The sequence below is a fragment of the Leopardus geoffroyi genome, chromosome C1, assembly GCF_018350155.1.
Source record: "Leopardus geoffroyi isolate Oge1 chromosome C1, O.geoffroyi_Oge1_pat1.0, whole genome shotgun sequence".
Classification (NCBI taxonomy): domain Eukaryota; kingdom Metazoa; phylum Chordata; class Mammalia; order Carnivora; family Felidae; genus Leopardus; species Leopardus geoffroyi.
In genome coordinates this window covers 191,158,743-191,185,208 of record NC_059328.1, presented here as the reverse complement: position 1 = coordinate 191,185,208, position 26,466 = coordinate 191,158,743, and the positions used below count along the sequence as shown (strand labels likewise).

General features: G+C 37.8%; 1 protein-coding gene across 3 annotated transcripts in view; it reads right to left on the bottom strand.

Moving 5' to 3' along the window:
• The window catches only part of PARD3B (par-3 family cell polarity regulator beta), a 1,015,886-nt gene that overhangs the window by 462,825 nt on the left and 526,595 nt on the right, over window positions 1-26,466 (bottom strand). For all 3 annotated transcript variants that reach the window (XM_045480900.1, XM_045480902.1, XM_045480901.1), the window contains exons 5-6: window positions 9,194-9,282; window positions 391-477 (exon numbers count right to left, since the gene is read on the bottom strand). In XM_045480900.1, the coding sequence (XP_045336856.1) occupies window positions 391-477; window positions 9,194-9,282 (176 nt within the window). The remainder of the gene's footprint in view (window positions 1-390; window positions 478-9,193; window positions 9,283-26,466) is intronic.

Genomic DNA, 26,466 nt, shown 5'->3' with positions numbered 1-26,466 from the left:
ATTTATTATCCTAAGTTCTATATACCTGAGCAGTATCAGGAAATATCAGTTTGGATTACTATACTCACTTTTGAATTGTATTTAGGAACATGAAAAAAATTCAGTGGCAATATTTGCCTAAAAATACGTTAAAATCTTTTCCAAGCATTCTGTTTACTACATGTCACAGATATGCAGAAACTGTTATAGATATTATTTATTTTCCATTGTATCCTATAAGGAAATGACTTTGTTTCCAACACGTAAGTGGCCAACAGACATTTTATATTGAGGTATCTATCTGAATAACAGAGATATACACTTAATCCTCTTCTGAAATGTGTCTGGGAAAATGAGCTGAAGTCAAGTTTTTCATTAGCATGAGCTTCTGATATAAAGAAAACATCTTACCTTCCACTCAGAGATGAAAAGAAAGGCACTACATGTATTCCCAAGGGGCCTCCTTCCCCAGAAATCTCCACTGTTCTTGTCATATCACTGGGGCAGGGGAAAAAAAAAAAAAAAAAAGAAGCATATTATAAAAAAAAAACCACAACTACTGTAAATTCCACAGCAGAGAGGAAATCAAAGGAGTATATGATTTGCTGGTATTTTCACGAGATACAGGAAATAAAAATGTTTAAGACTATCTGATTTCTATTTTTTTTCCCCAGAAGAGAAACAAATGGAAATAACGACCCACAAAAATAACTTCCTATTTAAGTTAATCTGCATAAATCAACATATTTAAAAGGATGTACACAAAAATGAAATTTCTCCCCATTGAGACACACTTGAAATTACTCTACAGATGATAAAATACATGGAATTAAGCCTATCTATGCTTAAGCATAAAGTAGGCTCTCCTCTCCAGAACAGGAAAATTGAAATAAAATATGTATTTATCAGAAAAAGCACAGAATTACATTTTACAACAGTGAAGCCACAGTTGGTAATACATGTGGGCATGTTCAGAGCATTATAAATCAAAACTTACACTTGCCTTTCAGTAAGGCATCAGTTGTATTCAATGGAACAATTCTAAATTTTCACCTCCTACTTTTTTTTAGAGGTAGAAAAAGAAGTTGTAAAGCCTGGGGAAAATGTATTATAGAAAGAAATAGAAAGCCTGACCCGCCTAACCTACTCCAGATTAAGGAGAGGATGAGCTAGAAACATTAATGGATTGTGTGTATGACTGAAATATACAAGACATTGGGAAACTTTGAGTAATAAAGAGCGGAACTAACAAGGTTTTATGAAGATGAAAAATAATAACCGTGAACAATTATTGGCTCCTTTAATCCCACAGACAGAAAATAAAATTGCCAGAGGAAAAATGATAAAGTTGAAGCAAACATCCCTGTTATGGAAATTGTAAGCAGGTCTCTATTGTTTCCTATTTACATGAAAATGACCTGAAACTGGATGTCAAATTAAGAGCTACAGCTGTTACAAATGCTTTTCTGTTCCAAATTGAAAATGGTGAAATTTTGGCTCCTTGCTAGAAAGTTGAGAACAGCATAAGAAAGTAAAATGCCTGATGAATTCACTCTGCATTTAGTGCTCTCTGAATTATCAGCAATCTAAAATAAATACATTAAATATATTCTCATCAGTGGACTAGGCTTATTTTTAATGCGTTTCTATTGCAAACTTATTATCATTAGGAACTGTAAGAAAGAGCATGTCAGTTTCTAGCATTTGTGGAATATGATGGAATTTCAATCTGATAATAAATTTCAAATGAGTTTTGCTCAGATATTGCTGATATATTTAAAACTTGTTCAGTCAGGCAGGTTATATCAGAGGCCTCGAGAAAAAGTTAAAAATAAAACAAATCTTAGAGTGATAATATCATGGGATAAAATAGATTCTTCTTGCTACTTTCAGTGTGAGAATACAGATATTATACGGATACACATATATATGAAATACTATATGTAGGTATACATTATATGCTCTGAATATAAAATATCTACTGGGAAGAGAAAGTTGTATAGCTTTTAATGGACCACAAAGCAACAATTTTTATGTAATAACCGATTTATAGTTCATTCGTAGGTATTTGAGGAAGAGTAAACCCAAAGTATTAACACTCTAGGGTAATGGTACTGTTCTAAAGACTTTTAGAAACAAAGACAAAAATCTCATTTAACCATTAAAACTTTTCTTATCTCTACCTTTACTATGTATTTTTATAGTTTTGCACTTAGAACATAACACAAATCTTTCCTAACAGATGTATTAAATATCCATGTGCTAATAGACAGCACTCATATGTATTATCTTGAGGCTTTTGGAATGTAAGTGTTTAGTATAGAGTTCAAAATTTCAGCTTAATAATTTCTAGGATGGCTTTATGATTTTTCTTATCTATTTTGCAAACATTTCTTTACCTAGCTCAAAACCCCTCCTGTAAAACATAATAAATATTACGTATTATGCTGATACCTACTCCTTAGGAACTAACAATCCTCTATTTTTACACTCACTTAATAAAGTTAATCTTACAATTTGTTAAAGCAATCAATCTTGTTTCAAAACACTACAACCATTTTGGAGATGCAGTTTAAAGGTTCATTTATACTTTATAAGTTTCTCGTTTTCGATATCTCAGAAGAAGCCCATGCTATCTATATACACAAGAGTCACAATAATTTGGCAAGAAGGATATGTGACAAATGTTAAACTACTATCGTAAAAATATTATCCCAGAAAAAAAAAAGCATAAAAGATGTTTGGTTTTGTAGACTGTAATATTCAGGAAGTTACAGAGAACTAAATATTATTTAATATTTCAAGTCATTATAAGTTTTATACGTACCATGTGTTGCCATGCTCTTCATAAAATGCTATCCATTATTCCAAGATGGAAAGAAAAGCTTTTGAAAAAGGAAGCCTGACAGATGAGTCCATATATTTTTATTTATTTTAAAAGTGCGGAACAAAACTATTGTGTTATATGTACCTGCTGGAGTTCTGCAGAATTCTCTGTATATGCACCTTTCATGAAAGATAAACACAGCAACTAGGGATAGACACAATTATTTGAATTCTAATCTCAGAAAGTGAGATTTTACTACGACGTGGAAATATGCTATTAATGCCATTTGTTTAGGCAAAACACAGAGTAGGGTTCAGGGACCAGCGAGCAGAAAGCGTATACATTAATTTACGTTTTGGAGGCAGATTGAGAACGGAAAATTTAGAGAATGAGGCGGAGAGGATATTCTAGCAGTGGAAAGAAAAAGGAACTGGCAGCTTCTTGCGAAAAACAGATTCAAAATGAAACGGGGGTAAAGGGTAAAAAATTACGCCGAGAAAAGCTAAAAGTTGTGCTTGGATCTAAACAGCTAACTTTATACAACTTTCTAAAGACGTACTAAAACCAAAGCAGACGGTCACAGAACATTCAATCCAGTAGTATTAATCAAGCTAAATGTTCTAAGATCCAACCACCGCAGTGATTCAAGTAATTGCTGGGAACCTGTTATTAGCTAAGATGTTAGGACAAAAGTCTGGGTGAAGGTACAGAATAAGAGGTTAAAAGTGAGCCTGTCATGAGCAGCTACCTTGCAGGAACTCAGTGGCAAGTGCTCTATGTCGTTCCATCCAGAAGAAACACATGAAACTTGAGGAAAGAATACAAGAGCTGCAGACAGGTCCAATTCCTCACACAAGGCAAACAAGCAGCATTTTTAACATTGAGATTATTCAACTCAGTCACAGGCCACTCACTTAGGGTAAGGGAGAGACAGGACTGAGTATAAGTAGTGGGGGATATCTTGCTTTGGAGGGAAATCATGACTAACTTATGAAAGTAGAGAGAGAAAGTGTATCTTAGTGGAGGCTTTGAGCCAGATGTCTGAGTAAATCATTTATTTATTTATTTATTTAAAAAACATTTTTTTTTTTCAACGTTTATTTATTTTTGGGACAGAGAGAGACAGAGCATGAACGGGGGAGGGGCAGAGAGAGAGGGAGACACAGAATCGGAAACAGGCTCCAGGCTCTGAGCCATCAGCCCAGAGCCTGACGCGGGGCTCGAACTCCCGGACCGCGAGATCGTGACCTGGCTGAAGTCGGACGCTTAACTGACTGCGCCACCCAGGCGCCCCTGAGTAAATCATTTAAACTGAGACCAAAAGTATTAGTTTCCTCATTTGGACTATAAGGAAATAAAGATAAATTCCTAATAGAATGGTTGGTTTAAGAAAAATTAGAGAACATAACATATACATCATATACACAGTACCTGGCATATACAAAAGGTTCAATAAGTATCAACTATTAGGATGATTATTAAAACTTTTTGAGGGAATAAGTTTATGGGTTAAAAGGAAATTATCTCAAACTTTCCATTTTTTTTCTCAACTGATTTCTTCAGTGAGACTTTTATTTTTAAAGTTTATCTATTTTGAGAAAGAAAGAGAGAGAATAATGCTTGTGTCCAGGCAGAGGAGGGGCAGAGAGAGAGAATCCCAAGCAGGCCCTGCATTGTCAGCATGATGCCTGATACTTGATCCCATGAACCCTAAGATCATGACCTGAGCTGACATTAAGAATCGGGCACTTAACCCCCTGAGCCATCCAGGTGCCCCCTCAGTGAGACTTTGAAATATTCTTTAAAAAAAAAAAATTAATGTTTATTTATTTTTGAGAGCGACAGAGAGAGACAGAGTGTGAGCGGGGTAGGGGCAGAGAGAGAGGGAGACACAGAATCCGAAGCAGGCTCCAGGCTCCGAGCTTCCAGCACAGAGCTGGACCTGGGGCTCAAACTCACAAACTGTGAGATCATGACCTGAGCCCAAGTCGGATGCTTAACCGACTGAGCCACCCAGGCGCCTCGACTTTGAAAATATTCTTAAGTACTGCAGGAGTGAGGAACACATTTCCTTCATGATGACTGGTGCCATAGACAAGATGAATGGGCAATAAATGGGTAGAAGGTATTAGCCGGTGTTCTTTAGGCACTAAAGCACAGGTCTGCCATACAGAACAGTATTAGAGATGAAGTGAAGACAGCAAGACCTCCCAGAAGAGTTTGTTGGTGGCATGGAAGTCTGCTTGGTCATGATATCTTGTTGATGAAAATATACTGAGTAAATCACTTATTTTGTTGTTGATGGTGGTGGGATTCATTTAATATAACTGAATTCAATGTATATATTTATTGAGTAGTAGTTCCAATGAGGATGTTCTGCAGGGAAAACACAGAGGCCAATGTCTGAGGAGTTCATAACCTAGGAGCAGGTTAAGACAGGTAATAAAGAATAATACAAAGCAATGGAATAGTAGTAGTAATTGTAGTGTATTCTCAATGATTATAAGCTATTATGTGCTAACTGCCTTCTGGCATGATGACATGTACTCCTATCAAATGTATAAACATACCAGTTCCATTTTACAGAGAAGTAAACTGATACCTAGAAAGGTAAAGTAATTGCCCAACATTACATCATTTATACAAGGTAGAGTCAGGCTTCAAACTGGAATTTATTGTATTCTATAGAGCAGGCATTTTTAACTACGTGCATGTGAGTTTCAAAGCAGAGGCACTTTCCAATGAGGCTCGGAGGAAATTAGTACAACATCAGGCAGAGAAGTGAGATCACAAAAATCTTCCTGAAGGAGGTACATTTTAGATGGACTACGAAGGGCAAAAAGTTCTTCCATCAGAAAAAGTAGTTGAGGGGACGGAGAGGGCACGCAGATGAGAGAACACCATCTATGCAGAAACAGTGAACCAGAATGGTTTGTGGGCACACAGACTGGTTGTGATATTAAAAGAAAAAGGCTAGTGAGCAAAGAGAAAGGAAGGAAAAGATGGGGGAGGTATTGAGAAGAGAAGGTTGAAGGATCAGCTTGAGATCAAATCTCAAAGGGATAGGTCAAATTTCACACTGAAAAAAAAAAGCACATTTAGTTTTACAGAAAATGGAGCCAGTAAAGGTGTTGGTACTAAGAAGTGGTGTGATAAATGCTGTGGTTTAGAAATATTCATCTGGCAATGATATGTGGGATCAATTAGAAAAGAGAAAGACAAGACAGAGATTGGTCCTTGAGTCAGGAACTAGTAAATCACTACAATAATCTGAGAGGTACTAGGGTTTGAATAATAATTACAGGAATAAAGGATGGACACCCGGGGATAGTTCAAGGGTTTGTTGTTGTAGTTACTCTTTTTGACACAGACTCTCCCAATAATTTGCCAAATGAATGGATATCAGAGGCAAAAAATAAAACCTGATGGCCATTTTAAGCCTGGAAAAAAAAGGTAAGTCTGGAGGAGGCTAACTTGGAGATGTGTCAAGGAATAGGTTGAGATTGGGAATGAGGTAGAATTTAGAAATGAGGCGAAGGCTTTTTGCACATATTGCTTGCTATTAAAAACAAACAAACAAACAAACAAACCAAACACCCAACAGAAACCTCTTGTTCCATCATGTTAAGATCAAGATAAATTGAGTAGTGCTTCATAAGACATACATATTGTAAGACTATTTGGAGAACTCCTTCTAACAGTTAAATTTCTTTAAATAAATGTGTTAGTAATGGGTGAGCAGTTAATAGGTATGCTTATGATGTATGCAGCAATGTGTTCTAACCATTCACTGAACAAATATGCTGCTATCATGTTCCAAGACCTGTACGAAGTGTCAGGAATCCCTTGGAGGATTCCCAATTTTATATGGGAGAATGACAGTTAAAATAAACTGTAGTATGTGTGCTAACCATAACTGCAGTAGCAATTAGTATTTATCCAGCCTTTCATTTAACATTGTGCTGAGTGCAACTGCCTGTGCTAAATCTCATTTAATCTTCAAAATAACCTATATGATCATGTTACCCATTTTCCATATCAAAAAAAAATCAAAAGGTTAAATAATTAGTCCAAAGTCACATAGGCAGTGTTCAAACTCAGGATTTAATGAAATCCAAAGGTTCAGGAATGAAGGAATGGTTTGACGAATGCTGTGTTTTAAGAAATTTTATCTAGTAGTGATATAGGAGATCCATTAAGATAAAGAGAGATTGATATTCAAGAGAAGAGATAGTAGGTTGTTACAACAGTCTGAAAGGGAAAGAAGGCTTGAGCAGTGACTCTTGGAATTAAAACACAGGAATAGGTTGAAAACATTTTGAGATGGACTCTGGAAATAATTTACTGGCTTCTATGTCACCTACATTGAAGTGAGGCCAAAGTACTCTCCTTGGGCCAAGCTCTGTGGGATATCATGTTCTCCTTGCCCCAGGAGAATGCTGACCATGGAACGCAGCCAAAAGCGACTTCCTAATTCCTCTTCATTTGTTTCTTCATCATCCCATAGCAGCTGGAACCTATGTCCTCTCCTAAAATTATAATCTCCAAGCTTTCAGCTGCTGGCTGTGCATTCCATGCTATTAAGATCCCTCTCATTCTCTCTCTATCCTACCCAAGAGCCGGCAAGTGCTGAGAGTTTCCACTTACTCTACTTTCTGAACTTGACCCTGATTTCAGCTCATTTCTCCAAACTGGCATTCACCGCATTAAGTTTCTTACCATGAAATAAAACACCAAAGAATACGGGAAGATGTACATAGCAGGTAACACTGCAGTCTAAGAACTTGGAGACAAGAGTGGTGGGGGTAGACTGGGTCTCTAGAAGTTACTTAATTGCTCTAAATTGCAATTTATTAGCCTACTAAATGTGATAAGACTTTTGCAAAAATGCTGTTTTGATAATCAAATTATACATATGCATACATATATTTTAATTAAAGATTTTTTTCTTAATTCCTATACTCTATTCCTCTCAATTCTTTGTACCTGGAGGAAGTTTAGCTACTTTGTTCCTCTAGGCATAAATCAAACAACTGTTCACTCAACAGCATCTATCTACCTAACATTTAGCCAAGATGTTAGCAAACTTTACCAAGAGCTAACATTGAAAAAAATGAAATTAAAGGCAAATAGAAGAAGAGTATTACATTCATTATGTCTACCTCCAAAAACAATCTTATCAAGCTTCTCAAAAGACAGTGCCCAGGAGATTTCATATACCAAAATTTTAATGTTGTGCATCTCAGTAATCAAAGAAATATAATCTAAACAGGACTACTATGTCACGTGGCTATAAATTGTAAGCCTCAGGAAAGTCTGCACAGTATTTCAGTGTGATAAAGGATGATCACATATTTTTTTTAAAAAGCTAATTCCATGTAAAATGCCTGGCAACTATTAGTAACTGGACTGAATGAAAAGAATAGGTTGAGTATACGAATAACTGAATGACTGTCAACCTCAGAAGCATCACCTCTGAGTGCTGAAGCCAATAATCTGTTGAACATGGAATTACTTTCTCGGTACAAAATGTGAAGCAACTTAGAAAAAATGACGGTAAGAATGGTGGTTGTGGTGGTGATGATCAGCACCCCCCTCCTCATAACAGAGACGATGGTGACAATGGTAACAGTAACAGTGGTAGCCAACAGCAGCCAATACCCCCAGGGCTTACTCTGGCCCAGGCACTGTTCAAAGTGTTTTACGTACACTAGGTCATTTCATCTTCATACCAACCCTCTCAAGAAGGTTTTAATATTATTTCTGTTTACAGACTGGAAACTAAGGCAAAGGGAGATGAGTAACCCGCCTAAGCTCATAGAACTGCTAAGCAGCGAAACTGGGAGCCGAACCCATGCAGTAGCGAAGGCAGAACTAGAAATCAGTGCAGAACAAAGGCAGTGTCGGTTAAGTGCGAGAGCAAAGGACTTCATATAATGAGTTACTTACATTAAAAACATGAAAGATCCTGGGTGAGAGACGGGATTCATTTTACATACATTGAGTAAAATATTGCAAGATGGTGAAAACACAATGCAAACTAATATTCAAGGAGCTAACGTCCCTGTAAAACACTCAACCAGAATGAACTCTGAAAATTCACTTTAAACTGTTGTTCAAAGGGGGAAAAAAGCAATTAAGAAATCCAGGTTGCAGAAGAGTTGAAAGACACGGAGGCTCATTCCTATATGTTTGTCAGGAGGCTCTCATATCATAAAAGGAAATAAAAGAATGACTAATTAATTTTAGAATTGGGAAGGTTTCACTCCACTATGCTACTCATCTTCATCTTCCCTATAAAATAAAAAAAAAACAACTACAAATTGTGAAAGAAACAAACATCAACCTGAAATAACTAAAATACTCTGATTCACGTAAAGAGAATACCTCAATGCATCCTTGGTTTTCGGCGATGCCAGGAGTTCTGTCTGCACACCATTCATAACTTCTCCATCTTCTAAGTTCTGTGTGGAATCCTGTAGTCAAACAAACCCATGAGCATGTGGATGCTATGCATTTAGAACTGAAAATTTGAATAAAATGTCTCAATGTGAGGTAGCAAATGGTTTTCCTCTAGATATATACAGTATGCTCCAATTTCTTTGAAGACTGGAAACAGGTGTTAATCTTTTCAGGGCTTTCAATGTTCTTTTCTCTCCCATTTGGTTTCTGAAATACTCAAACGGGCCATTTACACAAGCCAATATGTTAAGAGCTGTGGAATACATCATTTAGCTTCCTGCTACTCAACCATAAGCTTTTGGGACTGAGTGTTTTACATCAGCAAGGAAAAGGGGTACCAAAGGGAAGGTGCCACTGACAGGTGGTGATGTATTGGCTTTAATGTACTGTACTTGCCTTCACCCCCTGGTGACACTAAAAATATAAAGAAAGCAAAGTCCATGGAAAAAAGAAAGTTGCCTGGAAAGGTCACTTTGGTCAAACGTGTAACAGGACTGTGGCAGGAAAAGAAATCCGGAGTTCTTATTTTGTCATAAGACTTTCACTCTGAGAATGATCTTCAGCAGAGAGAAACTAAAATTAACCACTTAGTTTCTAAAATGGTAAGCACTCTTCCGCTACAGAAAGGGAAAAGGGTCAGGGAAGTAGAGTCCTCCAAGAGAGTGGCAAAGTTGAGTTGGCTGTCACATAGGGAGAATGGATTCCAAAAAGCAAGTTGATTTAGAATCTCACTTGGAAGGCATTAGATTTCTGTTAGGCTTCTGAGCTGTACTTTAACAGAGCGGTTCTGCAGATACACCACTCTTTAGAAGCAAAGTCACAGTGTTCTTCACGGACTCAGGTTTCACCAAAACAACAAACCACATGGAGAAAGAAAGACCTGTTGTCAACAACCACACCTGTAAACAGAACATTCATGGATCTGACAGCATCATTTCAACAACAAGGAAAGACAGTATATCAGGTCAGAGGTTGGGCATAAAGGAATTGGTTCATATCTTGAAGAAAACAAGATGTGGAGCCACAACTCAAGCAGCATGTCATTGTGAAATGAGTAAAATGTATTTCACTTTTATTTATTTATTTATTTATTTATTTATTTATTTATTTATTTAAATTTGTTAATTTTTGAGACAGAGGGACACAGAGTATGAACAGGGGAGGGTCAGAGAGAGAGGGAGACACAGAATCTGAAACAGGCTCCAGGCTCTGAGCTGTCAGCACAGAGCCCGATGTGGGGCTTGAACTCACGGACCGTGAGATCATGACCTGAGCTGAAGTTGGATGCTTAACCGACTGAGCCACCCAGGCGCCCCTGTATTTCACTTTTAGACTGAGTAGCGACATCTCACATTGGCTTGAGGGTTTTGTGGAGGACTTGGTCTACACTAGATTTTTCTTTTTCTTTCTTTTAATTTGTTTTCTCTTTTCCACAGGGATAAAGAAAGGGAAGAACATCTAAAAGGCTAAAGAACACTTTTTAGTTTAGGGCACCAAATCTTTTTTTTTTATAATTTTTTTTTCAACGTTTATTTATTTTTGGGACAGAGAGAGACAGAGCATGAACAGGGGAGGGGCAGAGAGAGAGGGAGACACAGAATCGGAAATAGGCTCCAAGCTCTGAGCCATCAGCCCAGAGCTTGACGTGGGGCTCGAACTCACGGACCGCGAGATCGTGACCTGGCTGAAGTCGGATGCTTAACCGACTGTGCCACCCAGGCGCCCCAGGGCACCAAATCTTAAAAGATGAATGTCTTTGAAAGCTTTCAAACATTCATATTATTATGAAGGGCTTGAGAGATGCTTACAGAGAAAAGAGACAGGGGCTGGGCAGGTTACAAAAATACTTACGTAGACAATTTAACAAAATATTTGAACTTGCGACTATTGCACATGTCAGAACACTTGATGGCTGCATTTGTCGAAACCATACTTTCCTACCCGACCCTCTTACACAAGATGAAGTGCTATGAAGGGTAAGGACACGTCTAGTCCTCTGCCAAGTACACAACACACAGGCTCATTTAGTGAATGTTAATGAATGCATGAGGTAGAATGGCATTGTATTAGTTTCCAAATGCTGTGTAATAAATTACTCCCAAATTAAATGGATTAAAAACAACAAAAACAATTCTCTCTCATAGTTTCTGGAAATCAACTATTTAGAAGTGGCTTCGATAGGGGAGTTCTGGGGCAGAATCGCTCATGAGGTTGCAACATTTTAAGATGTCAACAGGAATGCAGCCTCAAGCACTGAGAGGCTTCACTGGGGCTTTAAGACCTACTATTTTTTTTCTTATAGAAGGCACGTTATGATATAATTCACATAACCCTTTTATTAAAGGTTATTTAATTTATTTAAAGGTTAAAGTGTATTTATTTAAGGGTTATTAAATTAACCCTTTTAAAAAGTACAGTCTATTTTAGCTTATCCACAGAATTTTGCAATCATCACCACTGTCTAATTTTAAAACAATTTCAAAACCCCAAAGAGAAACTGCATACCCATGAGCCATCACTCCTCATTCTGCCTACCCCCACTCCTGGAAATCATTAATTTAATTTCTGTCTCGAAGAATTTATGTCTTATGAACATTTTATACAGACAGAATCATAAGATATGTGGCTTTTATCACTGAGTATGAGGTTCTCAAAGTGCATTCATATTGTAGCATGTGTCAATATTTCACTGCATTTTATGGCTAAATAATATTCCATTGTATCAATACACCACGTTTTGTTTACCCATTCATCACTCGATGGGCATTTGGGTTATTTCCACTTTTTTTTGATTATAAATAATTTTGCTATGAACATTTGAAATAATGTTCACTTGTGAAATAATGTGGCTAAGAACCACAAGTTCTTGTGTGCATATGTGTTTTCATTTCTCTTTGATATATACGTAGGGGTAGAATTCCCGAGTCATATGGTAACTCTGTTAACATTTTGAGGAACTGCTATACTATTTCCAAAGTGTTGCACAATTTTACATCCCTATTGGCAATAGATGAAGATTCCAATTTCTCTCAGTCCTCGCCTTTTTGCACTTTTTATTTTTCTTTCTTAAAGTTGAGCTATCGTGTGTGTGAAGTGGTTTTTATTTTGCACGTCCCCAATGGCTAATGATTTGCATTTCTCTACAATGACCAATGATGCTGAGCATCTTCCCATGTGATTATTGGACATCTGTACCTTTTCTTTGAAGAAATATCTAAATATTTATCCTTTTATTACTGAATTTTAAGCGTTCTTTAAATATTCTGTACACAGATTCCTTAGATACATGATTTGCCGATATTTCTTCCCATTCTGTGGGAGACATTTCTTGAAATTTCTCAATATGCCCCTTGAAGCACAGAAGTTTTTAATTTTAATGAAGTTCAAGTTATCTTTTCTTTTTTCCTATTGTCGCTAGTGCTTTTTGGCGTTGTATCAAAGAAACATTGCCTACTACAAGGTCACAAAGATTCACTCCTACATATTCTTCTAAGAATTTTTTTTTAATGTTTGTTTATTTTTGAGAGGGAGAGAGAGAGGGGGAGAGAGTGAGCACACACGTGTGTAGGGAGGATCAGAGAGACAGTCTTAAGCAGGTTCCACAGAGTGAGAGCAGAGTCCAATGCGGGGCTGGATCTTACGAACTGTGAGATCATGACCTGAGCCAAAATCAAGAGTTAGACGCTTAACTAAATGAGCCACCCAGGAGACCCTCTTCTAAGAGTTTTATAAAGTTAGCTGTTGTATTTGGGCATATAACTATTTTGAGTTAATTTCTGTACACAGTGTGAGGTAGGGATCCAACCTCAGTCCTTGCATATTTAGCTGTGACTGAACCACCGGTTCAAAACACTATTCTTTCCCCATTGAGTTGTCTTAACATCCTTATCAGAACCCAACTGAGCAAAACTGTAAAAGGGTTCATTTCTGTACTCTCAGTCATATTCCATCGATCTATACTTGTGTTACAGTCTTGATTATTTGTTGTATACGAAGTTTTGAAATCAGGAAGTGGGAGTCCTCCATATTTGTTCTTTTCCAACTTTGTTTTGGCTATTCCGAGTCCCATGCATATTCATACAAATTTTAGATTCAGAACATCAAGTTCTGCAAGAAAAAAAAAAAAAGCTAGCTAGATTTTGGGAAGAATCACATTGAATCTGTAGATCACTTTAGAGATCATTAGCATCTTAATATAAATAAAGGCTTTTCATCCATGAATGGTTAACAGTGGCTATTAACGAAAATAAATATTCTCTTTGGCTCTGTAATTCTCCATAGATATATAGCTTCGGAATGTCAAAGAAAAAATTGGGATATATGTTATAAAATTTTAACTATCTTTGCCTCTTTGTTCTCTATTTCAGGTGAAATTTTCTTATTTATCCCTTGCTAAGGTAAGAAAATAACACACTTTCTGGTTCAAATCAACATGCTACAAGTTAAAATACCTTTTTTTTTCTAGTTCTAGTTAGATGGTAAGTAAAGGTTCTATTTATGTCAACAACATACTTAATGCTCTGAGTATCTGGAAATGTCAATTAGAATGTGAAAGCAATATTGGGCCAATTGCAATGTGATAACCTGCTCAAGGGTAATTCTGAACTGACTGTGGTTTTACAGCAATCGTGTCAATAACTACAGCCTTAAAAAGGCACACACACACGTTCACAGACTTCTATGTCTAAGACAAGAGTTCTATTTTAAAAGTAGCATCAAAAACTTTTTGCTTTTCCACAGCTATCAAAAAAGGACAGTTACTATAGTTTATCGTCTCACTAACGGGCAGTGTTTGTCACTTGCCAAAATCATTTCTATATACTGCAATAACAGAATCCTTTGATATTCTCTAGAGATGGGGCAGGCGGACAGAGGCTTGGGGCTTCCTGCAAGGACACAAAGCCAATTCCGAATTGACTTCAACAACAGTGTAGTCATGCAGTGCTTCAAGACTTATAGACAACAGCAGCTTATTTTTTGACAGGGTCCAAAAGATCACCTTTTTCCAGAAATTGCAAAATATCTGACAAGCGATAATTTAAGAGCGCTTGGGCTTTTCCTTCACTAAACTGCATGGTGAAAAGTCACGAAATCACACATATCTAAAAATGAATTTTTTTCCCCTCATAGCTTATTTAAATAACTTTGAGAAAAATCTGTAGAATCTGACTTTTAAATTGGGAAGTAAAGGGGCAAAAATAGTCTGATTATGAAGAGTGAGGGGTATAAACACCTGGTGCTGAACAGCCACTAGATTTAACTTTAGACTTGAGAAATATTAATTATGTGATTTCAAATCCCCAAACTTGCCTCTAGAAATAGTCAATGGTTTGAGAAGCTCTATACTTAATTTTATTAATAAAATTATTTTCTTAATGTTAACTTAAAATAGAGAGATGTGCTCCACTGCATAGAATACAAGGGTATAAAGCAACTTCAAAATTTTTTTCGTCTCCTCCTTTTGCCCACATTATAATTCTTTGCTCTCTAATAAAGTTCAGCAGGAGGTTGTGTCTGGCTGACCAGGCAGAGGCCTTGAAAGAAGCTTGTCCTTTATCTCTTTGATCAGAGCAGGGAACATATCCTATGTGGCTCTCACAACAGACAAGTTTAATTACTACAATTTTTAAAAAGTGAACATTTTTAGCAACACTTTCAGGATCATGGGAGCATTTCTGACAGCCAGAATGAGTTGGATTTAAACATCACTGCACTATTTTTAGCCTTAAAATCAACACTTACATAAATATTCCCAAACCAATTAGCAGCAGCTGGAAAGTAAAGGTGTTTACATTTAGTTAGCACTACGCTAACAACTGCAAGGGCTCACAGGCTGCATGAAAGGGGGGCCCAGCACCGGGCAGGGTCCTCCTCCCCAGGGCAAGCATGGTGTTGGCACCAGGCTATCATTTCATATCTCAGTTGGCAGAAGTCACCGATTTCATGCAGGAGAATGTTTTCGTGATGGAGCCTCATGAAGTTATACATCCCCAAATAGACTGAACACCCTTGATAAAACTTTTCGGGAAGAAAACACTACCCAAATTCTCATTGCTTTTCCCTGGCTGACCACAGCTCTATAACAATACTAAAAACAGTTTTACAGCTCAGTTTTTCATGTCTCAGCTGAGAACGAAAATAGATGTGCCGTTATCGACGGACGCCTTTGACATATAGGTGAAAATACACAGCCTTGATGTCTTTTCCCCGCTCAGTGCACCTTCGCCACATTTGAAACCACGTGCCCACAAAATTTTAACTGCAATTGAGTTATGTTTCAAAGCTCAGGTGCATATTATAACAATATTTGCATTCTCAAAAGCCAACTGTAAGTTTCTTTTGAAATCGCACATGAATTGTAGAATGAGAGTAATAGAAAAATTATACAGAGAAGATTTGAACGTCAGGTTACGTGCCTGATGCTCATACATAAACATAATGTAAATGGTAAAATTAAAATTCTGGGCATAATTTCAGAATATTTGTTTTTACATTTTAGAACAAGAATATCTCTGCTAAGTAAAAACAAGTTGTATTTGAGAAGCACACATATGAAATGATCATGCATTTTGGTAGTCAAGTGCTGTTATTCAAGCCTGACCTAATATATACTCTTCATGCTTTGGGCAATGCCTCACCTTGGGAAATTTCTCAGTTGGCTGCACAGATACTACCTCAAACTGTTTCACTTCTAGCAATTTCACCATGCCCATAATTGACTTTATATGCATTTTTTTCATATTTTTATTTACATATATTATATATTAAATTCTATATCCATATGTCTAGAAATTGGCAAGAATTTCAAATCAGAGATGTTGAAATGCTGTTTCAAGTTTCCTAAGAATGAGAACAATTTATTTTATTTTTAACAGTGATCCTCAAACTTTGGCATGCATTAGAATCACCAGGAGCCTTGTGAAAACAGATTATTGGGGCCCATCTGAGGTTCTGATGTCGTAGGTTAGGGTAAGCCCTGTGAGTCTGCATTTCTAACAAGTTTCTGATGCTTCTAGTCAAGGAAACACACTTTGAGAAACACTGCCATATAGCGACTAGTGCAGATCTTCAGAAATCCTTGATGATATTAATTAAGCACTGGAAAGACTGGTGCTGATGAGCCAGTCTAGTCCATTCATGTTATAGCTAAGGAAACTGATACCCAGTTTATTGTGATAATGACAAAGCCAGAATCTAGGATTCTTGATTTTCAGTTCAGTCTTTTTTCTGTGTATCATAGGAAATAGCTGCTGACCTATGAATGCTGACATTATTTTTATGGATCCTTTTTTCTTTCAATGACATTAACAAAAACTCTAATAATGTCTTGGATATATTTTATCTTTTTTCAAAGATCTCGAAATATGTCATATAAAGCTAGCTCCATATTCTTGATAATCCTAAATAAATTCTTGGAAGTCCTATTTTAATTTTACACATGGACATAGCCCAAACCAAAAAGATTAAGGTCTTGTCCACAGTGAAACTTAGGATCCATGTCTCCTAAAATTTAGGTCCGTGTGTAGGCGTGTTAACATATTTACACTGTAACGTCTCTTAGTTACAGATTTTATGCAAATAGAATGAAGAAACAGCATCCTATCACAAAACATTAAAATATATTATTTACATGAAAAACTATCAAGTGTTTCATTATTCTGAAGATTGAGCTCTACTAATTCCATTGCTTTTAGATAAAAAGTTATTTTGGAGGAATACAATTAATTAGATCATAAATTATTAGTTCCCAAACCTTGCCTATGAGGTGGTTGTGCACTTGTACACGCACACTGCTAAGGCACAAGTAAGTTACCTGAATGGATACGGGATAAGACTGGATGGGATTTAAATGATTCTGGACTTCGGAAAATACACTAAAAGCCAGCCGTCTTCCAGTGGACTGTCTCCCAGAGACTGCACAGTTGGAAATGACATGCTTCCCAGGTTAAATCCCAGTGACGACACAGAGGTGGCCATACCTTGTCTTCATCTGGTTCGTGTCCAAGAGATGTTGCGTAGTTTGCACAGGTTTAACAAAAATACATTTTAAACCAATGCATAGTAGTAAAATTAAGCTCAGCTCTCAGACAAAGGAGAAAGTTCCCAATACAAGCTCTCTCAGTGCTTTGCCTAGTGACCGGACACCTAATCTCTTGGACCTCAAATTCATTATCTATAAAATGAAGACAAGATTTCTATTTCCATTCCAGATATAAAATGTCCCAGTGCTTAGTGAAGGTACGCTACAGAGTAAGGCAGGTAAGCCCCCACTGAAGAAATATAAAAATTCTCCAAGAGATCAATTAAGAGTGATTATTCATTAGAACAATTGGTTTCTTGGAAAGCTTCTCCTGAGAAGCAAATTCTCATAGAAATATATAATTTTATACTTTCTTAACATACTGATTCTAAATAACTTTTGAGGAACAATTGTATGGCATGAGGTGAAGCATACTTGAAATAAACCCTCCCCTCTCTACCTCATTATCTTATATTCTATGCTCTTTTCTTGGATATTTCCTTTCCTTCTCATTGTTAATAATTAGCACAGTTAGAATTCATTGTTACGATTTCCCAGTATTCAGACTGAGGTTTCAGAAGACAAATGGAATTTTTTTAATAGTTTTTTTTTTTTAAATGTATACCCTTTATACATTTTACCTGCTGGGGTTGTTGGTAATTTTTGCTTGTGTGATTCTGGTAGGAATTTATAAAGTGGCCTTGATAGAGGCCTGATACACTTGATATCAGGCAGTCAAAATCCAGTATGAATTTAAAGAGCGGGGGGATCTGTCTTATTTGTGGGATCTGGGTAGAATAGACATACTGACCAATCTCATCGAGGTATTAAATGATAACCACCATTGATGTCACGATCAGCATGTCACCTGCTCTGATCTTTCCACAGAAGGCCAACACCAATGCATGGCTGTGTCCCAAGCAAACATGTTCAATGAAAGGCTGCTTTAAAATCTTTAGAAATGCAGAAGTTCAGAAATTCAACAAGGAGATTCTGCAACCGTTATTTTAATATCCATTGTTCTTACACCCAACACATTTCACAAAGTGCTGAAATGAAATGTGGAAAATACATGTATTTTTTTCCAATACAACACTGACACAAATGTCCTTATTTATTTAAAAAAAATTTTTTTTAACGTTTATTTATTTTTGAGACAGAGAGAGACAGAGCATGAATGGGGGAGGGGCAGAGAGAGAGGGAGACACAGAATTGCAAGCAGGCTCCAGGCTCCGAGCTGTCAGCCCAGAGCCTGATGTGGGGCTCGAACTCACGGACCGCGAGATCGTGACCTGAGTTGAAGTCAGACGCTCAACCGACTGAGCCACCCAGGTGCCCCACAAACGTATTTATAAAATGATCCCCTTTGGTTTATAATTAGATTATTGCCCCCACACAAGTTAGAGCTAATTTTCCCTAGTTTTCTATATTATTAACCACTGCAAAACCACTTGAGCTTAATGCTGAGGTACAAGATAATGCTGTATGGGACTGAAAGGGTGTCAATACTGAACAACACAGCATGCTCTCCCATAAGGGTCTGCTTGAGATCACGCTCCCACCGTAAAACATACACTCAAAGGTGCTGTGAACATCTGCTTCTCTCCCATTTAATCCATTTAAACTGTAGCATCTTCTCAAATATTTAGAATACAGAACTGTCAAAGTGGACAGTTTGATGCCTTTGGGGCCTCATGTGTGTCTACAAACCATCACCCAAAGCTGGCAAATATAAAAAGACTTAAGGAAGTTGGGATAATTCAGCAATTACAAAAAAAAAAAAATCCCACCTTAATCGTTTTCATTTTGCTGGCTTAAATATATTTCAATCAGGTATGACTCAGGTAAACGTACAATGTGCTTTCAGGCAAAGCTATACAAATTCCAGGTTTGGTTGGGAGAGGGTAAAGATAAAAGGACACGTTATTAAAAGAATAATTTTCATTTCCATGTGCATTTTGCTCTTGCTTGCACAGGCACACTTCCCTGCTGGGCTTCACTATGAAAATCTTCGCTATGAAAATGGGATACAGGATATTTTGAATCCATAGACTAAGTCCATAAAGACTTGTTTCAGGAAGGAAAAAAAAATAGCACAAGGAATTATGTGTGTGATTAGCTGAGTGGTAACTTTCAAGAATATTTTTAAAAGAAAGTCAAAAGTGTTGAAAAACCCTTCATAATTACCAGATGGGGTACCAAGTTTACAACCCGTCTTCATTCATGTTCAAGGACGTATAAAAAGTCTTTCTTTTTCTTAATGATTATTTATTTTTGAGAGAAAATGGGTGTGCGAGCAGGGAAGGAGCAGGGAGAGGAGACAGAGGATCCAAAGCAGGCTGTGCTGACAAAAGACAGCCTGATGTAGGGCTCAAACTCACAAACCCTGAGATCATGACCTGAGCCAGTCAGAAGCTTAAGAGTCTGAGCCAACCAGGCACCCCCAAAACACTCCTTATGGCCTCCGTCCTGTAGGCTTTTTACTTTCTTCTCATCCAGCCCTAAACTCTCCTCCCCCTCCACGGGCACCTGCTCCTCTCCTATGACCTCCATGTATCTTTCCACACAATCGTTTTGCCGTTCATCTTGTCATGCCTGCATCTTATTTCATGACACCTTTATTGGAAGCCTCTGGTTTAAAAAAAAAAAAAAAGTTATCTCACTAGCTTATGTTGGAAGACCAACTGAAAATAAACATTGGGGAAGAAGCTTCTCAGACAATGTAAGGGGCACTTGAAGCAATCTCGGCCATGACATATGTGCAGAAAGGAGAACAGCAGGAGGAGCAAAAGTATGGCACACAGAAAAGAAGTAGGTAAGGCAGAGCCAGCTGTGCTGTCTTGGGTGTTAACAGCATGTGGGAACAGCTTTAAAGAAAGTGCAGAGGTCTGAACTGCCAAGAACAGCTGTAGCCAAGGGTGGCAGTCAGCAAAATCCATGCTTCTGTGTTGTGTCGTGTTCTTTGCTTTTTTCTTTAGATACAGAGATACAATAGACAACTGGGGAGATTCAGCATAACTAGCTATACCTAGACTAGGTCACGTATTCTGATCACGTGAGGAAGCCGTCATGCATTTCTGTTCAAAAACAAATGTTCTCTATTTAAAACAATCCAGTGCTTGTGGTGTAGGGGGAAGCTGTGCCCCATGAAGAAGATCTCATTGGTCGAGCTGTCAATAGCTAAAATGTATGCTCCATGAAAGCAGTGGTCTTGTTCACTTGTATAACCCCAAGCCCAGAACAATGCTTGGCACAGAGTGGATGCGCAACAAATATCTAGACACACCAGCCATGAGGAACACCACTGCTTGTCTAGCAAATCTCTATCGCTCCTCTAATGCCCATTAACAAAACAAGCACTCTCTCCTTGAGCTCTCTGCACAGATTCAGTCCTGCTCCTCAGGCCACTTTCGTGCCACACAAAAGTTCTATATTCATTTCAGGGTAGGCAGGGCTTCCTGCGCGGGTCTCTCTTGCTTGGTTCTCACATCCTCAAGGTGGGGAATGTGTCTTTTCCATCTTGTATACCTATCACCTAGCACAGCCCTGAAATATGATGAATATTTCACTTTAGACATGTAACTAGATAAAGAAATCTTTTCCCTTGAAATGCTTTCCCTTAAAGTCTCTTAGGTAACATTGGATAAAAAAAGAAAAAAAATATATATACATATTTCAACATTTGTGAACTCTCTACAGCACACAGAGTATTACGCTAGACTCTATGGGGGGGATTCAAAGATGAATATGACACTGTCTTTGCATTCAAAGCTGCAAACTAGCTGGAACTATTGCCAGAGGCATCTCTGGCAAGAGAATTTAAAGTAGAATTGAAAGCTAATCTTTATTTATGGATTGAAATAATTGAAGTAAAATAATGCACCGATTTGTACCTGGCTGGTTATGTTTCTTTATATATGCTTTTATATTTTATTTATTATAATGCAATTTAAAACGACTTCCATTATTTATAAAATGATTTTAAGCCAATATTTAAAACCACCTAAGTTCCATGGTTGCTGGAAGCTGGAGTTTGCCAGGTTCTTGCGGGCTGGGAAAGAAACACCACCATGCTGAAACCTCCACACCCTGAGCCTCTAGACCGGAGAGTGCTGATTATGGTGGGGACCTTCCACCGAGGCAGGTCCATGAGCGAGGCCCCATTACTGAAGCAAAGCTGCTTTGTAACTTTTACTCCATGTTCCCCTCTTCTTCCAGCTGTCTCATTTCTTTAGATACGAACATAGGTCAAGGTGAAACAACCTCTTGGTTCAATTGTCTTCTTCACTGTTTTTCCCTCCTTGGGCACCTCCTTATCCTTCAATGGTATATCACTTCCTAAATGTCTCCAAACCCTCCTTCTCCTCCATTTTTTCCAAGAATTCCCTGAAGCTCCATCACAAGCTCAAGAATTTCAGCAAATATCTCCTCTACCACCTAGGTTTCAATGAAAACTGACTTTCCCAACTGAAACCACTTCCTCAGCAACCCTCTGAAGTAGGACATGTCTGTTTTCTTCATGCTCCCAACCCCCATCCCGGAGCTGCTTCTAGACTGAGATTCTTTGTCCTCTTTTGGAACCTGTGGCATCCTTCCTTGCCATTCCCTTATCATTGCCTTCACCTATCAGTCTCCACGTTGGTCCTCCAGCGTTTCCTCCTGTCCCATTATTTTAATTCATTTACTCATCTACATGCCCCATGCCTTCTCTCATTCTCATCCTGGTTGATTTCCACTTCCCCAGGGCTCTTACACCTTCACTTCACCCTGTAACATCTTGTTTCTGTTTCGGAAACTATGACCAAAAGCAAAATCAAACATAGGAAGCCAAGGGTGGGGCGAAGCTAAGTCCTTATGACTCACCAGTGTGATGTCTTATGAATCAAAACATATTAAATGATAACTTAGCCTGGGCCAGCAAACCCATGAGCAAAACAGGATTCATTCAGTCCACACACACTTATTGTGGGTCCATTGTGCCACACACTGTGCTAGGTACTAGGAATAAAATCATATATACCTCTCACCTTAATGAGCTTTTACAGAGAAAGAAGCAAGGCACCTAGAGAGAAGATAGTAGCAACTGGCCTCACTAATAATTACTTCTGTGTGCTCTAAAATTCAACTCAACTAAGCACCAATCAGATCCCAACTGTAGTGCTATTCTTTTTCCAACCTCAACCCCTTTCTGTGTGTAACAGCTGGTATAAGCAAATAGACTAACAGAAATTAATCATTATCAAAAGCAGTTTTAGTTTTTGGGTTTTTGGTTTGTTTGCTTTGGTTTTGTTTTGTTTTTTTGTTTTTTGTTTTTGGATCATAATCTCACCTGCAAAACTGACAGTAATGGTTCATCTCCCAGCTCAGACACACATATGCATACATGCACAGAATTGTGCATAAAACTTCAGGGCTTTCAAAACTCTCCAATCTTGACATTGATCTGAAGGTTAAGATCTGATATTTACCTGCTCATCTAAGCCCATATTTTTGACAGAATCATAAGAGATTTGTAGTACAGAAATAATAAATGTTTTCACAGACATATCCTTATATAGTGATTGTTACAGGGGACGATATCTGAATAGGGCAGGTGGCAGCTGCTATAGATAAAAGGCCAGAGTGGATTTGGGAGGGTATCCCACTGATCACACTGCTCATGTACCTTCCCAAGAATCTCCAGGGAGGGAAGATGCACAGTACAAACATCCCTTCCAAATCTGCCAGCAAATGCAATCTTTTCTGAAGCCTCCTTGACAAGCTAAGTGATTCCTGCACATGGACTTCCCAGTGTGAGTGACTCACATCGTGCCATTGCAAAATTACAAATTAATACATGCTCTGGACCTTTGGCTTACATGCAGTATATATGAGATTTCAAATGTTAAATCTGTGAGTACTAAAGCTTCGATGTTCTTGACGGCTGCGCCATTTGTTGGCTATTCTGAGATTGACAAATTTCGCCCTCTACTACTTAAATCTCTTCCAATCACTGCCCCCAAGCCGTTACTAGAAATTTGTGGCAAAGGTATACTCTACAGATTTCTTAACTCACATTTAGAACTGCTTCTATTAGACAATGATGATTTAATCCAAATCTTTGAATCCCATCCAAATCCACCAAATGGGCATACCTAGTGGGGTGATTCCATGGGACAAGAAATTTAAGCAATTTAAACTGGCAGAGGATGAAACTCGCAGAGTATTTAGAGTTTCTGATTCCTCTTACATAAGAGCCACAATCCAGCCTTATGGTCAACTTCCAGAATCACGGGGCCAATATTCCACATAGCACGTACATCAGTGCCATTTCTCTTGCCTCTACATTCACCAGGCTTCAAGAACACAAGCACTTACTCTTAGTAAAGGTTGTTGGATCAATGTCATCTGAAATTCTCATGAAAGTTCCCATGGCTTTGACTTTGTGAAGTTGGAAGAAAGCAAGCCATGCCAGTCTACATTAGATTCCCTGCTTGAGTTCTGTCAGTGGACAGTGGACACTCATATTTATAGAACAAATAAGTCAGCGAGCAAACCAATTCACCCATCCTGTTGTCTGCACACCAGACTCCACTTCTGCCCATCCTCCCAAAGAATAGTGGGCCAGTGTGCTTTTTCATAATTGCATATAGAAATAACAAACAAAAAAGAAACTATATCTTTCTAGTCACTCAGCAAAATGCTGATTTATTAAGACTTACAAATATTTGAGTGTTTCCTGAACTATATTTTTAATAAATGACGAATATAATAGAAATGAATGGTTTAAAAAAATAAAGTGGCTATTTTCCAAATCTGCCAGATCACTACTTACTCAATGAGTCCCATATGAAAAAGAAGCAAGCTTTCTGATCAAAGCTTCCCCTGGCCTGAACAAAATAGAGATTTTCTTTTTATTCAATTTCTGTTAAGGTTGCTGCCACAACACCATCACCCCAGCCCTCAGCCATGTCTAATCAGTGACGCAATCTCACACTTTTAATGAACTCCCAGGGTTGCATAGAAAAGTGCATGCTTCCTGACAGATAAGGGTTTTTAAACGGAGTGGTGATGTAAACCCCTCTCTTCTCTACTTATTACAAGGGAAATACTTCTACTGTAGCTGAGGGCACTCAGGTGATGTGCCTCTACAAAATACAGCAAATGACCTCTTCACTTGTGAGGCAATCACAGCAGATTAAAATTACAACATTTAAGGGCTCTTCAGAAGAGAATGACAACAGGAAACAAAAATAACAGGTCTATAAAATCAAATATATTGGTTAACTTTCTGTGGGTGACCTTCTTTTAAGAAGTAACCAAATAAAAAATATGACAATAAAGAAAAAGCTTAATTTTTACTCATCCTTAAAGACGGAAATGCACGCATACAGAAAGGGTATTGGCTAAGATATTCACTGGGTGAAAAAGACTATGAACAAAATAATGAACTCAGTCTTACCCTCTGCTCCAGTAAATGGAGAATCGATGAGATTTCAGGCTCAGATTTGCCATCTCACCAGAAAGAGAAACATACAATGATTTGGTGGCTGGGACAGTAGGCTGAAGTGCCATGGACAACGAAGAGAATCACGGTATGTAATCTGTTTGTGTTTTTCTTGTTCTCCCCTGTCACATGGTCAGATATGTTCATGTGCATGGCTTTATGGCTGGGCACAAAGATTTGGAGCTTGTAGAGAAGAGAGGTCATAAGTTTTGCACCACTCTATATACTCTGCGCTATAAAGTCAGAAGTTATTCATATAAATCTGTATTATTGACACTAAAGGGTACCAGAATATGCCCCTCCAATATATTCCACTAAGGCAAAAGGATTATTTTGAGCTAAAGGCAATTGAGAACAGCAGATATAGGGAAATACTCTTTATGGCACCCCAATGCCTAAAAATAAAGTATGAATTTCCTCTTTTGTAAAGGAAATTTCCATTTGTAAAGATACCTACCTACCAGGAAGATAGAATTCCAATAGACAACTCTTATCCCCTGACTCTTACTTGCATAACAAGACAGCTTATTTACTATATACATTTCCTCTCCTTAACTTCCCAAAGCTTGCTTCCCAAGCTCAGAATTCCCAAATCCCTTTTCATTTATTTAGCCCAAAATAATATATTAGCCTCACCCATCTGGTGAGCCTTGAGACACAGTTTTGTGAACTGCTGCTGGTGCATGTGTATGTACATAACTAAGACTGTTTTTTTTCTTTTGTTTATGTCTTTTATCAGTTTGATTCTTGGGCCCCCGCCACTGAATCCAGAAGAACAGAGGGACAAAGATTTGTCCTCCTCTCCACCACAAAGAAGTTGAGACCAGGAGGCACGTTAAAAAAAAAAAAAAGGAGTAGAAAGGAAAAAAAATGAGTCAGTAACCATTTTGATTAATATGATGTGAATTTGTCCCACTCCACTGCACTCTACTGTCAGACGTTTAAAGAGTGAAACTTGGGTCAATTTTTTAACTAAAAAGGGACGAAGGGCAGGCTGCCCCAAGATGGGTCACTTTGGCATGAACATTATTTTGAATTAAAAGCAATCAAAACCCAGCAGAAAGCTCTGTACTTCCCCTTCAACTGTCTGCTTGTACCAGGAAGAGAGCTATTAATAGAGATTCCTCTTTACCTAAGAAATTTATCTACATCATAGGGTAACCTTTATTTTCCAAACATCTTTTACCTTCCTGCTAATGAATGGTCTTTCTCCCCTTTGTATTCTCAGACTCCTACTTCTTCTCCTTAGGTCATATAAGCATCCTGTTGCCTCAGTGTCTTTAGAATTTCCCTATCTGTGTGGAATCTCTGTATGTACACTATTAAGATTTTCTCCCTTTAACCCATTCTTGTCAATTTGATTCTTAGTCCATCTAGAAGAATCTTGGAAGGTAGAGGAAATTTTTCCTCCCTGATAATAGTTCTCCCATATTCTTGTGGTTATGGGTCCAAATGGCTTGAAACAGAGCAAAAATGGTTGGCTTTTTTTGGAGCCTGGAGGCTGCTTCTGATTCTGTCTCCCTCTCTCTCTGCTCCTCCCCTGCTTATACTCTCTCTCTCAAAAATAAGTATTTAAAAAATGGTTGGCTTTTTCCCCATTATTTTTCAAAACAATTTAGTCATTTCCCCAATCCAGGATATCACATTCCACCTTATTTTACACAGCAATATATCAATCTACTTATTCTTTTC